The sequence below is a fragment of the Phacochoerus africanus genome, chromosome 3 (assembly GCF_016906955.1).
Source record: "Phacochoerus africanus isolate WHEZ1 chromosome 3, ROS_Pafr_v1, whole genome shotgun sequence".
Lineage (NCBI taxonomy): Eukaryota > Metazoa > Chordata > Mammalia > Artiodactyla > Suidae > Phacochoerus > Phacochoerus africanus.
The window spans coordinates 21223401-21238116 of NC_062546.1; the positions used below are offsets into that span (position 1 = coordinate 21223401).

At 45.6% G+C, this 14716-nt stretch overlaps 1 protein-coding gene and 1 long non-coding RNA gene across 3 annotated transcripts in view; one reads left to right on the forward strand and one right to left on the reverse strand.

The window, feature by feature from the left end:
* Positions 1-1208: 1208 nt before the first annotated feature.
* Positions 1209-14716, reverse strand: part of DHX35 (DEAH-box helicase 35) — a 76784-nt gene continuing 63276 nt past the window's right edge. Inside the window, exons 19-22 of one of the 2 annotated variants that reach the window (XM_047771097.1) lie at positions 12675-12756; positions 10445-10516; positions 9291-9402; positions 1209-2425 (exon numbers count right to left, since the gene is read on the reverse strand). In XM_047771097.1, coding sequence (XP_047627053.1) covers positions 2381-2425; positions 9291-9402; positions 10445-10516; positions 12675-12756 — 311 coding nt within the window. In that variant the 3' untranslated portion in view covers positions 1209-2380. Of the gene's footprint in view, positions 2426-8598; positions 9403-10444; positions 10517-12674; positions 12757-14716 lie in introns of those variants that run through there. The other variant, XM_047771096.1, reaches the window with a different exon arrangement.
* LOC125122588 (uncharacterized) lies at positions 10162-11541 on the forward strand. Its single transcript, XR_007133845.1, has 2 exons — positions 10162-10542; positions 11077-11541. It is a non-coding gene; the product is annotated as an uncharacterized LOC125122588 (long non-coding RNA).

Consider the following 14716-nt stretch of genomic DNA (forward strand, 5'->3'; position numbering starts at 1 on the left):
AGAAGATGACTGACCGGAAGCCGTCAGCACAGGGTCCTAAAAAGCAGGGCTGAGAATGGGACAGGGGAACCCAGCCTGCACGGCAGCACCGAAGCCAAGAGAAAGCAGCGCTGCCTGCAGGCTGTGCTGGTGCTGATGATGAGGCCAGAGCATGGAGCTGGGGGCCTGGGACTCTCCACATTCAAGGCCCAAGTGGGAGGCTCAACCAGGGTCGGGGTGGCGGGGGGCGCACACTGTGGCAGAACGTCAGCACCACATGTGGATTCACAGGGAAAGTGCATCCCTGGGCTGCCAGGACAACACTGCCCCACCTGGTTTCTCCCCACACAGAGACTCCCCTCCACTGTCTCACTGAGCCCCTGGCTTCAGAAGGAAGATGCTGCAATGCCATGGAAATTGCACTTACCAACATCCGAAAACTCGTGTGGAGCTTGAGAGGACTCGTTCTTGTGGAACTACTTGGGGAAAAAGTCTTATGAGTTGCTAGGCCACCAGGCCCTGCTGGCCTCTCTCAGCCAGGCAGGGTCCACCACTCTCAGGTGGGGTCACCGCTCTCCAGCGAGGTCATGTGTTTCTGCAGATTCGCACAAAGGGAGCCCTCAGCCAAGGCCACGATTCTGCGGTTGCAGCCTCTGACGGTGAAGGTCCCACTCCACCCACAATGGGCTGCGACGTGACATCAGGTGCAAAGCTCAGGGGCCTGCCCTGGCGGGAGCCACCGCCAAAAGTGGCAATACAGGAGCCCGGGTGTGCTCAGGCCAGGCCCCCACAGGCAGAGGCGGCAGTGCCGCCACACAGGCTCCAGGTTGCACCGACCGTTCGTTTGATCTCCTCTGATCTGACCTGAGGTTTCACCCCAGGGGGTGAGGATCCTGTACCCTTTCCTCCTCCACCCCAACAGAAGCTCATGAGGACCAGCCCCAGTCTTAGACTTTATAGGAATATTTCTGGTCTTTCTCCACAAGGAACCCAAACGGAAGCTGGCAGGAATTTGCATTTCTTTGGGACCTGATTTAAACAGCATCCCATGTCGACTCTAATAAGGTCTGGAGGACATGTGGTCACATGATCTTCCTTTATGGGGTTTCCTGTGTCCATGTGACGCTGCACACCAAGCATCTGAGGTTTCTTGGCTCATGTTAAGCCGTGGCTCAGAAGAATTAATCGGACCATCTTAAAACACCACAACAACCATGGATGGGAGGGGATACATTTACTTTAGGTATAAATGTTTACTATTATTAACAAGTTATCACTATTATTTACATGTTTATAAAACAGAAATAAAAATGACATACAGGTTTGGTGCCAAAAGTGGCACACCTGAACTAATATCAGTACAAAAATAAATTTTCAAGCTACGTGTTTTTAAAATAAATGTCATTGAAACAGTAAGGGGAAAACAATCTGGATAGGTCATGGGTTGAAATGCAAACGTCATCACAGCAAAGAAGCCCAGGGGTGACAATGAGACCAGCGCCTGCTGGAACAGCCCCCGTCGCAACCCTGCGTTCTCACGAGAGCCCAAGCAAACAAACAAAAGACAAATGTACACGTTTCGTTCCTGAGCTACAGAAGCTTAGAGCCTCTAAGGTGTTGTGAATTTCTGCTACGGAGGGTCCTGGATGGGGTTTGAGCCAATGAGCTTTCACTAGTGGCATGAGGACACGACATCATATGCAGAGGGAAAGCCAAGCCCATTCATGAAACAGAGAAACCCTGTGCTAACAAAGCACGGTGCACGAGGGTCCTCTCTGTCGGTTGCCAAGCCTTGCAAGTCTCCCGGCCGCAGGCAAACAGGGACCCGGGCAGAGGGAAAACAGTCTCCCAGGCTTGGTCTGGGAGCCCCTGTGCCCATGGACATGCCCCTCGGTGACGCTGGCAGAAATCCGCAGCGTTTCCAGGGTCACAGGCTTTCGGAGATACATGCTCCTTCACACCCTACGGCGAACCTCACTGGACAACAGAGCCGTGGCCCCGGCAGGGAAAGCGAAGCCAGCCCAGCAAACCCTCTGCTCACCCCACGTGGTGCTTCCGCCTACGGCGGCCCACTCTCCTCCTCATTCCCCACAAAGCCGGGTCACGACTCTGTGCCTGGTCTAAACGGCAGACTGGGTTAGTGAGGATGCTGGGTGAGCAAAGAGCACGGTCCTTTCAACTCCTGCAAAGCGGGATGCCCACCCAGGCACAAACTCCTCCAGGATCCCAGCAAGGAATGTAGGTGCTGAGGGAATGGACGCGAAGGGGCTGTGCACAGGCTGCAGCCCACTGCAGAGCAGCTCAAGGGTCCACGTGAGCCGACGGCGGCTCGCCCAGGCCGGGGCAGGGGGGCGGCAGGTGGAAGAGAGGGCACACAGCAGCCCCTGCAGCTGAGCCCTGCTCACTGGTCCTGGACCTTGGCCCTTTTGGCTTTTAGGGACAGGTGCTGCAAGAGAAGAGGAAACACCATCACTGGGGCTGGTTAGGCAAAGAAAGCACTTCAACACAATCGCCATCTAAGAACCAAATCAAAGCTTCCAACGGTTCACACCTTCTCAGTAAATGCCCTGCCCCTCAGAGGAACAGCTAGGAGGAAAAAAGCCCAAGTGACCAACCAAGGAAGGGGCCTCCGGTAAGCCACACAGCCCAAGGCCGGGCCGCCACTGCTCAGCCAAGGCCGCAGGGCTCTGCGGGCAGTGGCCAATGAGACACAGCTCTCCCTGCGCCCCAGCCCACAGGACAGCGGTGCACCCAACACCGGTGCTGCTCAGGGGCCTGGGCTCAGGCCGAAGACCAACTCGAGTTCTCTAGAATTTCTTGAGAGCGGTCAATGGAAGGTATCCTCTCCTTAGGAACAATAAGGAACAATCAACTTAGCATCTCCTCAGGCAGGAACCTGAGCTCAAGGCCCCTACACTCAGGGAGCCCCACCAAGAGCAATGACATACAGGAAAGGGACACGTCCTAGTGACACGTCTTTCTTTCAAAAATGTCACCCTCTCCAAGTATAAATAACACAGGAAGCATAACATTATAATCATGGTATCAGAAAACAGGATTGGGAGATACAAACATTCTTTACAGTCTAAGTAAAGCTCAAAGAGCTAAAAAACTCCCAAATACGCATTTGAGGCACTTTGTGTAGACAGAAGCTTTTAATAAAGAACCTCTGTGCACCGAGGCATTCCCGATACCCCCCTTAACAATGATAAACCCACAAGCAGGAGGTACCCCAGGCGTGCTGCCTTCACACGCAGTGGGTTCTTCACACCAGGAATTCCTAATCCCCCATCTGCCAGCCCAGCAGGCCTGCCAAACCCGCGCATGCTCAGTGCCCAAACCCCTCTCCTCAGTGCACCTACAATGGCCTCAAGACGGTCCTCCCCATCACAGACAGAGAAAGAACACAGGGTAGAGAAGACAGCGTGCTGCCAGCACGGCAAGGTGGGTGACTGAGTGAGCAGGACACAGGTCTAGAGCTGCAAGGAGTTCCCTGGTGGCTGAGCAGTTAAGGACCTGGCATCATCACTGCTGTGGGATGGGTTCAATCCCTGGCCTAGGAGCTTCTGCATGCCTCGGGTGCAGCCAAAAATAAACAAATAAATAAATAGGTTTTTTTAAGTTTAGTCAATGAGCTGTAAGAAGTCACACTTCCTAACCACTTACGCCTGACAAAGGAACAGTTAATGCGTTCTTGCGAAGGCCCTGGTTAAGACAGTTTTCCATAGATTCCAAAGATCTCAAAATCAGGGAAAACAATTAAAGACTTGAAAGACAAATCTCTGAACAGTGTTCGCCACTCTGGCTGCGAGTCTTGCTGAATTTCTCCAAATTCTCTCCTCCTGCACTTCACCTAACGTGACCCTCCAACGAAGGACAGACACCACAGCCTTAGTTTGGGGATGGGGGGGCGGGAGGAGGGGGGGAGGTCATCCCGCCTGTGGGACCATTTTTGGTGCTCATTTCTGAGGAGAATGCTGAGTATAAACAGAGCTGACTCTGGACCGTTTCAGGCCTCTTTACAGGGTGAGAGCAACACTCCAAAAACACTGGTAATGGAAAGTCACCAAAGATGCCAGGAACAGAGCTGGGGATGAGGTGTGGGCTGTGGGTGGGCGTGAGGTGCTCAACAAAGGACCATCCACCATCCATGGGCAGCCACTGGAGACCCACGGAGCTTCTTCTGGACAAGTTAACAGCAGAAGTGCCTTTGGGCTGGCTAGTTAAAGAGGGGCCAAGGTTCTGGGGAGGGGGGGGGAGTCAGGGCTCACGCCTGTACAATGAGGTTGTCAAACCAGGTGATTTCTGAGGTCCTGCCCCCTTTAAAAACACTCTGATCACAGGCAGTAAGCTGAGTGGAGCTGATGAGCTGAAAAGCAGTCACTTGGAGAAAAGAGACAAATGCAAAAATTGGGGATTGTCATTTTCTTCAAAATTCTGGGGCTGTCTGCTCTTTTAACCTTGCGGGTTTGACCTAAAGAAAGTGCCATTTTGAGCTGAGAAGGGAAAATGACTCTGCTTCTAGGTTAATTCTGTTCTCCGAGAGTCTAAATGAATCTTAGACGACTTCCGCTTTACCTTTTTCTAACTCCTGCATCTTATCGCTCTGACAGGCGCTCTTACAACTGCACCCTTCCCCTTAACTCTAGTTCGCATTTCTAATCACTGCTCTTGCACTTCTGAAGTCTGCTGCTTTCCTCCTGAGAGGTCTGGAGGAAAAAGATTTTCCTTCACTTCGGATTTATTCTTAACAGCCCAATACGGCAGAGACAACACACTGCATTTTTATCAGTCCCTGCAGCTGCTCTCATTTCTAGCTGAAATATCTGGATGAGGATATGTGAAGAATACATAGGTTTGAAATGTTTTTTGTTTGACTGTTTAAGATTTAAATATCCTAAGAGGACTTTACAAGGACAATCTCCCTTGACACTGCCAGAAATGGAGGGGTAGGAAGATCCATCCATTTACAAGGTCACAACTCAAATTAAGAGTTGAGCAAGTGCATTAAATGAGTGAGGCAGGACCGGGGCACCTGGAAAGTGTCATTCACAGCAGGCAGCCATTCTTCAGCCCCTAATGATTGCTGCCAAGCGGAAACTCAGGCTCAGAAATTCAGCAGATTTAACATTTCTTTAAGAGAAACTTAAAATCCACACTTAATTTGAAACCTCCCCTTTTTATTTTTTTTTAATTTAATTTTTTTTTAATGCCTGCACCCTTGGCATATGGAAGTTCCTGGGCCAGGGACTGAATCTGAGCCGCAGCTGCGACCTATGCCACAGCTGCAGCAATGCCAGATCCCACTGCGCCAGGCCAGGAATCAAACCTTTGCATCTGCAGCAACCTGAGCTGCTTCAGTCAGATTCTTAACCCACTGCACCACAGCAGAAACTCTGAAATCTCCCCATATTAAAATGTACCAATCAAACCACATTTGGGTTTGAAAACACGGTAGTCTGGTTACAGCCTTGATGAAGTAACAGGTTTTAGTTTCCCTCCCGTGGTAAACAATGGTAAAACTAGACAAAATATCTGAAGCAATCATTTTTGGACATTGGGGAACAGACAGCACAGGGCTGTGATCCTTAAGAAAAACGACACACTCCAGGTGAGCTTTATATTCACCCAGGTCTCCGCATGGCTCTCCAAACCCTGCCACAGGGAAGTACATCCTAAACGGAGAATGACAGTATAGCTGGGCAGAGGAAACGCAGAGCTGCTGAGGCAGCTGGAATCTGCAGGACAGGGCATCGGAAAGAAGGAGCTCCAGAAACCTACATAGGGCTACCACCCTGAAGTCTCTGGCTGAATATAAAATTGGCTAAATACAAGATTCCATAAGGCTGGCAGATAACAGTTACTGGAGAGTTATGACCTGACACAGAGGTTCTGGAGGTGTGTACAGTGCTGGAGATACCGGAGTTCTAACCAGCCAGAGTGCAAAGCCCTCACTGAGCATCCCAGGCATTCAGTTACGATATCAAAAAGCCCATGGACCTTCCCTATAAAGGCTAAAGTCAGGCCTTGGTGGAACTAAACTGATCTGCCAATATTAACTATCTACTAGTAAAAAAAACTCAATAGTCTTTAAAGAAAAAAAACAAAATCAACTCTTCACAACAAAGCACCTATAATGTCCAGCATACAACGACAAATTACTAGACAAGAGAAGCAGGAAAATGTGGCTCACAACAAAGTAGAAAAATGGTGTAAAAACAAAATAAACCAGAGGTGACAAAGATGTTGGATTAATGGGCATGTCCTTTAAAGCAGCTATTATAAATATGTTTGACAATTAAAAAAAAAAAGATGAATGGAATGAGTGAACACAGGGAGACTCTAAACAGAGAGATAAAAACTTAAAAGAAAAACCAAATGAAAATTCTAGAATGGAAAATACGATATCTGAAAATGAATTAACAAAAGATTGAACACTTAAGAAGAACTGACCACTGAACTTGAAGACAGGTCAAAAGGAATTAAAAAAAAAAAAAAGATCAGTCACTGACATGTGGGACAGTATCAAGTGCTCCAATACATATGTAACTGGAGTTCTAAAAGGAGAGTAGAGATAGATATTGGATCAGAAAAAAATTCGAGAAATAATAATCCCAAATTTCCCAAACATGGTAAAAAAAGAAACATCAGCTCACAGATCCAATAAGATCAATGAACCTCAAGCAGGGAAAAAAGAAAAAAAAAAAAAAAGCACTTCATAGGTCAATATGCTAAAAAAACAAAAAGAAAAGAAAATCTTAAAAGCGCCTAAAGATAAAAGACATATTAAATACAGAGGAATTAACATTAAAAGTGTCTGCAGGCTTCAACAGACTCAATGCAAACCAGATGGCAAAGGCATAAACTTTTAAAGTGTTAAAAGGAAAATGAAAACCAGAAAAAAACCTTTCAACTTACAATTCTATATATACAGAAAAAATATCTTTCAAAAAGGAAAATGATGGAGTTCCCGCTGTGGTACAAGAGGATGGGTGGCATCTTGGGAGTGCTGGGACTCAGTTCGATCCCCAGCCCAGCACAGTGCATTAAGGATCTGGCGTTGCCACAGCTGTGGCTTAGGTTGCAACTGTGGCTCAGATCTGATCCCTGGTCCCGGAACTCCTTATGCCAGGGGGTAATCAAAAAAAAAAGATGAAATAAAGACATTTTCAGATAAATGAATGCTGAGAGAGCAATTCAACAGCAGGCATCACTAAAAGATATATTAAAGGAAGTTCTTCAGGCTACAGGGAAAAATATCAGCTAGAAACTTGGCATCTACACAAAGGGATGAAGAATGACAGAAATGAAAGATGCATGGGTAATATAAAATACTTTTTTTCTTATGTCTTAATTTCTTTTTTTTTTAAGTTTATTGCTCTTTTTTTTTTTTGTCTTTTCTACGGTCACTCCCACGGCATATGGAGGTTCCCAGGCTAGGGGTTGAATCGGAGCTATAGCCACCAGCCTACGCCAGAGCCACAGCAACGCAGGATCTGAGCCGCATCTGCGACCTACACCTCAGCTCACGGCAATGCTGGATCCTTAACCCACTGAGCAAGGCCAGGGATCGAACCCGCAACCTCATGGTTCCTAGTCGGATTCGTTAACCACTGAGCCACAACGGGAACTCCTTTTTTTTTTTTAAAGTTTACTGTTTTTTGGGGGTTTTTTTTGTCTTTTCTTATCTTAATTTCTTTGTGTTTTTTGGAGTAGGGAAATCAATCAGGGTTTATTTATCTACAGGAGAACACAAAATTCAGTTACAAAGCACTGATACCAGTGATATTACCCAAGACTAACAAAGAGATGGCCTTTGGGGTCAAAGGCCCAGAATTTCTTAATTTCTTTAAAAGACAATTATTTAAAACAAAAATAACAGTTAACAGCAGAAACAAAGTATATATAAAAATAATATATAGAATAATATATATAACATATGTGGAAAAAATATGTAGAAATAAAATGTATGATAATATATAGAGATAAATTTTGGGCATTACATATGTATAAATAAAATGCATGGCTATGATATATAAAAAAATCATATTCTATATACCTATTCACAGTAACATGTAGAAATAAAATGTATGACCACAGCATTAAGAATGGGATAGAGGGTGAGTTCCCGTCGTGGCGCAGTGGTTAATGAATCCGACTAGGAACCATGAGGTTGCAGGTTCAATCCCTGCCCTTGCTCAGTGTGTCAAGGTTCCGGCGTTGCCGTGAGCTGTGGTGTAGGTCGCAGACGCGGCTCGGATCCTGCGTTGCTGTGGCTCTGGCGTAGGCCGGCAGCTACAGCTCCGATTCAACCCCTAGCCTGGGAACCTCCATATGCCGCGGGAGCGGCCCAAAGAAATAGCAAAAAGACAAAAAAAAAAAAAAGAATGGGATAGAGGAAATAAAATACACTGTTGGAAGTTTCTTACATTATGAGCTGAGTAGTACAATACCAATTCAAGGTCAACTGCGATTAATTAAGGAATGCATCCTATCATCTCAGAGCAATCACAAAAAACACCAGGTAATTCAAAAACAGGCAGTAAAAAAAAGAAGAAAAAAAGCTAAATCAGACTGCAAGAAAATAAACGGCATGATGGCAGACTTAAATCTAACCATATCAACAACTACACAATGTGATTAATACTCAAAAACAACGCAGATCAAACAGAATGAGTCTACGGGGCTGTATTTAGCTGGGAAGTTTGTTACCTCTGATTTACCTGTTTTCATACCAGCTTTCCAAATACAGCCACCCCTAAATTAAAAATCTGATCAAAATAACATATGGCCTTTTTTTCCCAAGGAATGGGCATTTTTTGTAACAATGATGACACAACTATGACAGGTCACCTGCTCTATCCTGCTCGTCCTGCAGAGCAGTGCTCAGTGCTCAGCCGCCCCCACTGTGCGCTTAAACCACCTTGGGTCTAAGCTCACACACGCGTTCACAGTCTTGGTGAGGCAATCTCATCAGAGAATATTTGTGCCGCTCCCTGTGAACACAGTCCAAAGTGTGACAGAATTTCTTTGGAAATGGTTTAGAAGAGCAGAGGGAGAGAGGAAGATATGTTCTCTTTTTTAAGTTGGAGGGATTTATTTTTAAGTGCATGTCGCCATGAGCAAATGGTAGAGCTTTTACCCAGAAAGGCCTGGGGACCATGGTAATGGCCTTTCATCCTATGTACCTTTGGGGGGTTGAGCTGGGTAGGCAGCAAATTTAGGACATTACACCGGAAAATACATATGTTTAAAAATAGGAAGAGGCGGCCAACAGGTGGTTTGGGGGGACAGACTTGGTTCATCCCTACCGTGCCTTGTTGATAAAAGTGTGGAGCCAGCTCCAACAGCCAAGCAGATTCAATAGCGGTCACGTCTCTCATGTAATACTTGGAGGTCTGTATAACTTCATTGTAGATAACCCTGAAACAAGAAGAAAACAAGCTAATTTCCTAGAGCTTATGATGAGGGTCAGAACCACAACAATTACTAGCGACGACGTGTTTTTTCCCTTTACCTTTAACAGGTATCTACTCGGTGTGCCAGGCACTACACTGAACAAATGCATTCACGCTGCTCACTTGAGCCTCATGACCTGAGTGGATAACAGTGTGCTCATTTCACAGGAGGTTCGAAGTCCTATGTGATTTCCAGGACATCTTCACTATCAGCACAGGACCTTCTGGATCCTTATGCTTTTATTTACAGAACTCTGAACCGAGCCTAATGACTGTATTAGAAAATGCAGAATTAGAAGCAAAGGCTCACTGATTTTGAAAGTAGCTGGGAATTAACTGTAAAGAGACTCATGGAAACTTGCTAGAGCCATGAAAATATTCTATATTTCATTTAGAGTATGGGTTACAATGGTGCACACAGTTGTCAATACTCTTCCAACCTACATAAATTATACTTCTTCCTTCTATTACAAAAAAAAAAAAAGCTTACCCGAGGTTGAGGTAACAGATACCAAAGAGGCAAGAAGAGAATTTAAATCCCAAGATTTCAGGAGTGCAGACATCAGAAATAGCTGTCAGTTTCTAGAGCAAAAGTATTATCTCCTCCCTGAAGCCAACCCCGACTCTCTGGCACATGAAGCACCCACCTCAGCCATCTATCAAATACATCCCTTTATGAAAGCCTTTTCCCAGGTCCTGGAATCTGTTTGTCTCTCCCTGTCAGGCTGTGAATTCCTCTGCGCACAGCTGTGCCCACAGCAAGGCTAGAGCACCCAGTCCGTGGGTGAACACAAATATGTTTGCTGACTGGACAAATGAGCAGAGAAATAACACAGTTCACTTCAAGAGACCTCTGATAGAGCAGAGAGTCTGTAGCCGACTCAGTAGAACAAAGTCAGCAAAGGTGGACTGGGCGCCTGTACTCCAGGCAGTGGGGACCCAGAAACAATGAGAAACAGGCCTTGGCTTCAACGCACTTACAAAGCTAAGGAGCAGGAGGGGCTTACCAGCGGGGCGGCTTCTCGGCGTAGAGCACGGATGCAGGGTGGATGTGCAATTCATGATCATCACGGATAGTCCTTGGGAAGCAGAATAATTATCTCAGGTACATTTTACTATTGCCTTTTGCAGCACGGGGGTGGGGGGGTGCGCACCCTTGGCATATGGAAGTTCCCAGGCCAAGGGTCAAATCAGAGCTATTGCCCCCCACCTAAGTCACAGTCATGCAGGATCCGAACTGCATCCACGACCTACACTGCAGCTCTTGGTAACGTCAGGTCCTTAAACCACTGAGCAAGGAGGCCGGGGATCAAACCCGCCTCCTGTCCTCATGGTTACTAGCCCAGTTCCTTACCACTGAGCCACAATGGGAACTCCTTCAAGAATATATTAAACACTTATAGCAAGACCTTCCCAAAGATGTGTTTAATGTCATCAAAAATGCATGCAGGTTGTACTTTACACAAACAAAATGACTCCAGCTTCTCTTGTGCCCCTTCTGACCCTTCCCCGCAGCCACCCCAGAAGTGAAGAATAAATCATGCAAAAAAAGGGAGAAGAAATGCAACATGTGAACATTCAAAAAATTAGTAATTTAGAAATATACTAATCTGCCTCTGTTTATGTTTATCTTCTGTAGATTCTCTTTCAAGAATTCCCTTGGAGACAGATATATGCAGTTACTTCTATAAACCTTCCTATTAAGCAAAGTTAAGTAGTAAAGATGAAAACTATGGGAGAGATAATAATAGAGGAAAAAAGAAAGCTCAATATGGAACTAGCTGATTCTCTGAGATAATATTTCAAATGCCAAGTCGGATTTGATTCAATTTAAAAAATATTGACTAAGCACACAAGTACTGGTAAGATGAGCTCACAAGAGAACCTTAAGAAGTTAGGATGCTGCTGCCCATAATTACAGAGTCCTTTGAGGGGCCAGGGCTGTGCGTGTCAAATGCCATGATCCAGCTCATCTCCAGCACTGGAATAAAGCCTGTACCCAGGGTCCTGGCTGTCAGATCAGGGGACTGACACTGAACTTTGTCTCAAGGGAACCGACCACCGTGAAACCTGTTTTTTTTATTGTTGTTGTTGAGGACACTGGGAAAAGAATTTTGTAAATGCTAGTAGAAATGGCTAATTAATACTCTCAGAGAGAGTGGGACAATCAAAATGACACCAGGCCTCTCCAGAGCTGCCTCAAATAGGGACCACTCAGGGATGGGAGGGGGAGCTCACACGATGGGCAAAAGAATCACGACACTGATAGGCTAGAATACTTGGCCTGGGGTAGCAAACGGAACACGCTAGAGAGACATGTAAAGTGCTCTACTTCAACCTGTCCAGCTACTAGGATGCTAGATGGAGGAGACCTGGCTGCCAAAAAATAAATAAATAAACAAAAAAGCTCAATGTAATTCTGGAGTGTCTGGGACGGTGACCTCCAGTTCACAGGACTGTGATGTCTTCCAAAGGGAAAGAGCTAATGACAATATACAGAGAAAAGAAAAGCTGGGAAGGAAGCCTTCTGAGCGCTCCCTTATTAGAGAAGAGAGTGTTACGACCACTGCACTTTAAACAGGCTACAGTAAGTTATGAGACTAAAATGAGCTCAGACATAGAAGAGGGAGAGAAAAGCAACAATTCAAAGAACTGGAATAATTCAGTTTGGCGAAAAGAGGGCTAAACTATGTGTAAGGTTTCCCACATCTGAAAATACTAAAGGTTATTGGAGGGCATCACTGATCTGTGATTTTCCTGTCCCGAGAAAATGGAACTGGGAGGGATAGGCTGTCTGTGGCAGTGCAAGGGTTGGCCCACAGGTGAGGAAACACTTGCCAAAATTCAAATGTGGCCACAATGTATCAGGGTAGGTGGTCTTTCTGCTAATCTCTAAAAACACAATCAACTACCCACGGGCAAGAGTAACTTCTCTAGGGAAGGACATCTTTAGTGGTTCCTCCTAGTCCTATTATTCTTTTATTAGAATGGAAATATACCAGCCTTCAGACTTGTAACTGCCATCCTCCTACAACATGTGGAAAGGCTGAATATCTGAGAATCATTTCCATAAAGTTAAGATATTTCACTTAAAGCCTACAGCTAACCTCAACGCACGGTACAAATAAAGAAAAATGACTGCATTTCTCTACTTTGCCTGTATATCAGCTTGCTAGGGGGTCTGGATCATTTTTAGGATTTCGATGACTTAAATGACTTCACCAAGTATCACGTTACCTATAAACTCCAGTAGAATGAAACCTCGCTGCATTGGCAAAGAATCCGGAAACAATGCACCTCAGAACAGGATCTGGATCTCCTACACAAGGGAGCAAACAGAGTGATGGTTCAGACCTCGCCTGCCCTGTGCTTGGCGTGCTCCGGCCTGTGCTGTGAGGCCCATCCCGGGCTGCTGTGAGCCACCTCACACCCGTCCCCTGAACGGATCCCAGCCCGACGCTTCCCGGTGCTGGATGCCTGCCTGGCACCATCGACGGAGGTCCCCACCCTCCCATGACGGCTGCTGAGGGAAGGAGGCCAGACTGTTCCCTGAGCCTGGGCCCCCTAACCCCGCCCTGGGCCACAAGTGACCAGACCAAGGCTGGGGACCAGAACCTACAGAACGCTTCAAAGGCTGGCCACTGACCTCAGGAACTCCTTTTTAAGACAGCATTTTGCAGGAAGGATGTTCCTTCCCTAAGACATAACCTGGGACACTAACACTACAATGTTATTTCTGTGGTTATAACTACAATGTGTAATTCTTCAGATTTTCCAAACATCTCATTTTAATTGGTGTCTGTGCTGCTATAGTAAATATCGTCCAAGGATAAAGACCGCCCATTTATTAGATGACTTTCACAGGATATATCCAAACTATTGTGCAAAGGATAATGCCATCTGTATGGCTTATGACATAACAATCTTTCATCAATTCTAAGACTCATTCTTTTTTTACACTTAACTCACGGAAATCAGGACAGCATTTATAATTATAATTGGCAGCATTTTTTCTTCTTAACGATACGTAAGATAATGGTGTGTTTTACAAATGATGGTGTCTTAGATCCAACGAAATAGAGCATGTTGGTAAGTAAGTTCCCCAAAGGTGGTATAATTTATAAAGCCATCAAGGATGGATGAGATTGTCAGTTTCACTGCACTCTTACCAGCCATGTTTTGGCAAAAAGGTACCCCTTCTTTGACTGTACATTTAATTACTATCTGTATTTCTTTCTTTGGTGAATTTTTCCATCCCACTTCCTCTGTCCATTTATCATCTCGGAAACTAGCTGGGAGTTTTTTTTTCCTTATATAACCTCATTCTGTAATACAATCGGAGCTGTAGCTGCTGGCCTATACCTCAGCCACAGCAACTTGGGATCCAAGCCACATCTATGACCTGCACCACAGCTCACAGCAACACTGGTTCCTTAACCCACTGAGCAAACCCACATCCTCATGGTTGCTAGTCAGATTCGTTTCTGCTGAGCCACGACAAGAACTCCAAGTTTTAATTTTTTGTCTGCTGAAAATATTTTGAACTGTTTTCTTTCTTTTCCTTTAACATGTACAAGTTTTAAGTTTGTAATTTTTGTTTTCATGATTTTCTCTGTTGTTCTTAAGCACAGAACTGATAAATCTCAAATCTATATTACTAAACACAATCTGATCCTAGATTTAGTCTCTTCTCTTCAATTGCTCAAAAGAAACTTCCATGTAGAATGTGCATTCTCATCAGGTTATCACTACCAAGGTGTGAAACTTAACTGTTTGAGGCGGGGTAGTGGGGATGCCTAGATACTATAATAATTGTGGCCCTCCAGCTCAACCCTACCTTACAAAAGCTTATTCCTTAGTATTTAATTTCCTTCGTTAGTAAGAATCTAAATTTAATGTAACTTTTCTCCAGGATGAGGGGCTGACAATGGGACACACATTAAGAAACAAAGACGAAGGAGTTCCACTCATGGCTCAGGGGTAACAAACCGGATGGTATCCATGAGGATGCAGGTCAGATCTCTGGCCTCGATCAGTGGGTTAAGGATCCAGCGTTGCTGTGAGCTGTGGTGTAGGCCAGCAGCTCCAACTCCCATTTGACCTCTAGCCCGGGAACTTCCACATGCCACAGGTACGGCTCTACAAAGCAAAAAAGAAAGAAAGAAAGAAAAGAAACAAAGACGAAGGCACAAGGTTGTCATCTCCCTGCTGGGCAATGGCTACCTGATGGGCTTCTCCCCTGTGAGCTCCCTGTTTCCATCGGTGACACCTACTTTACC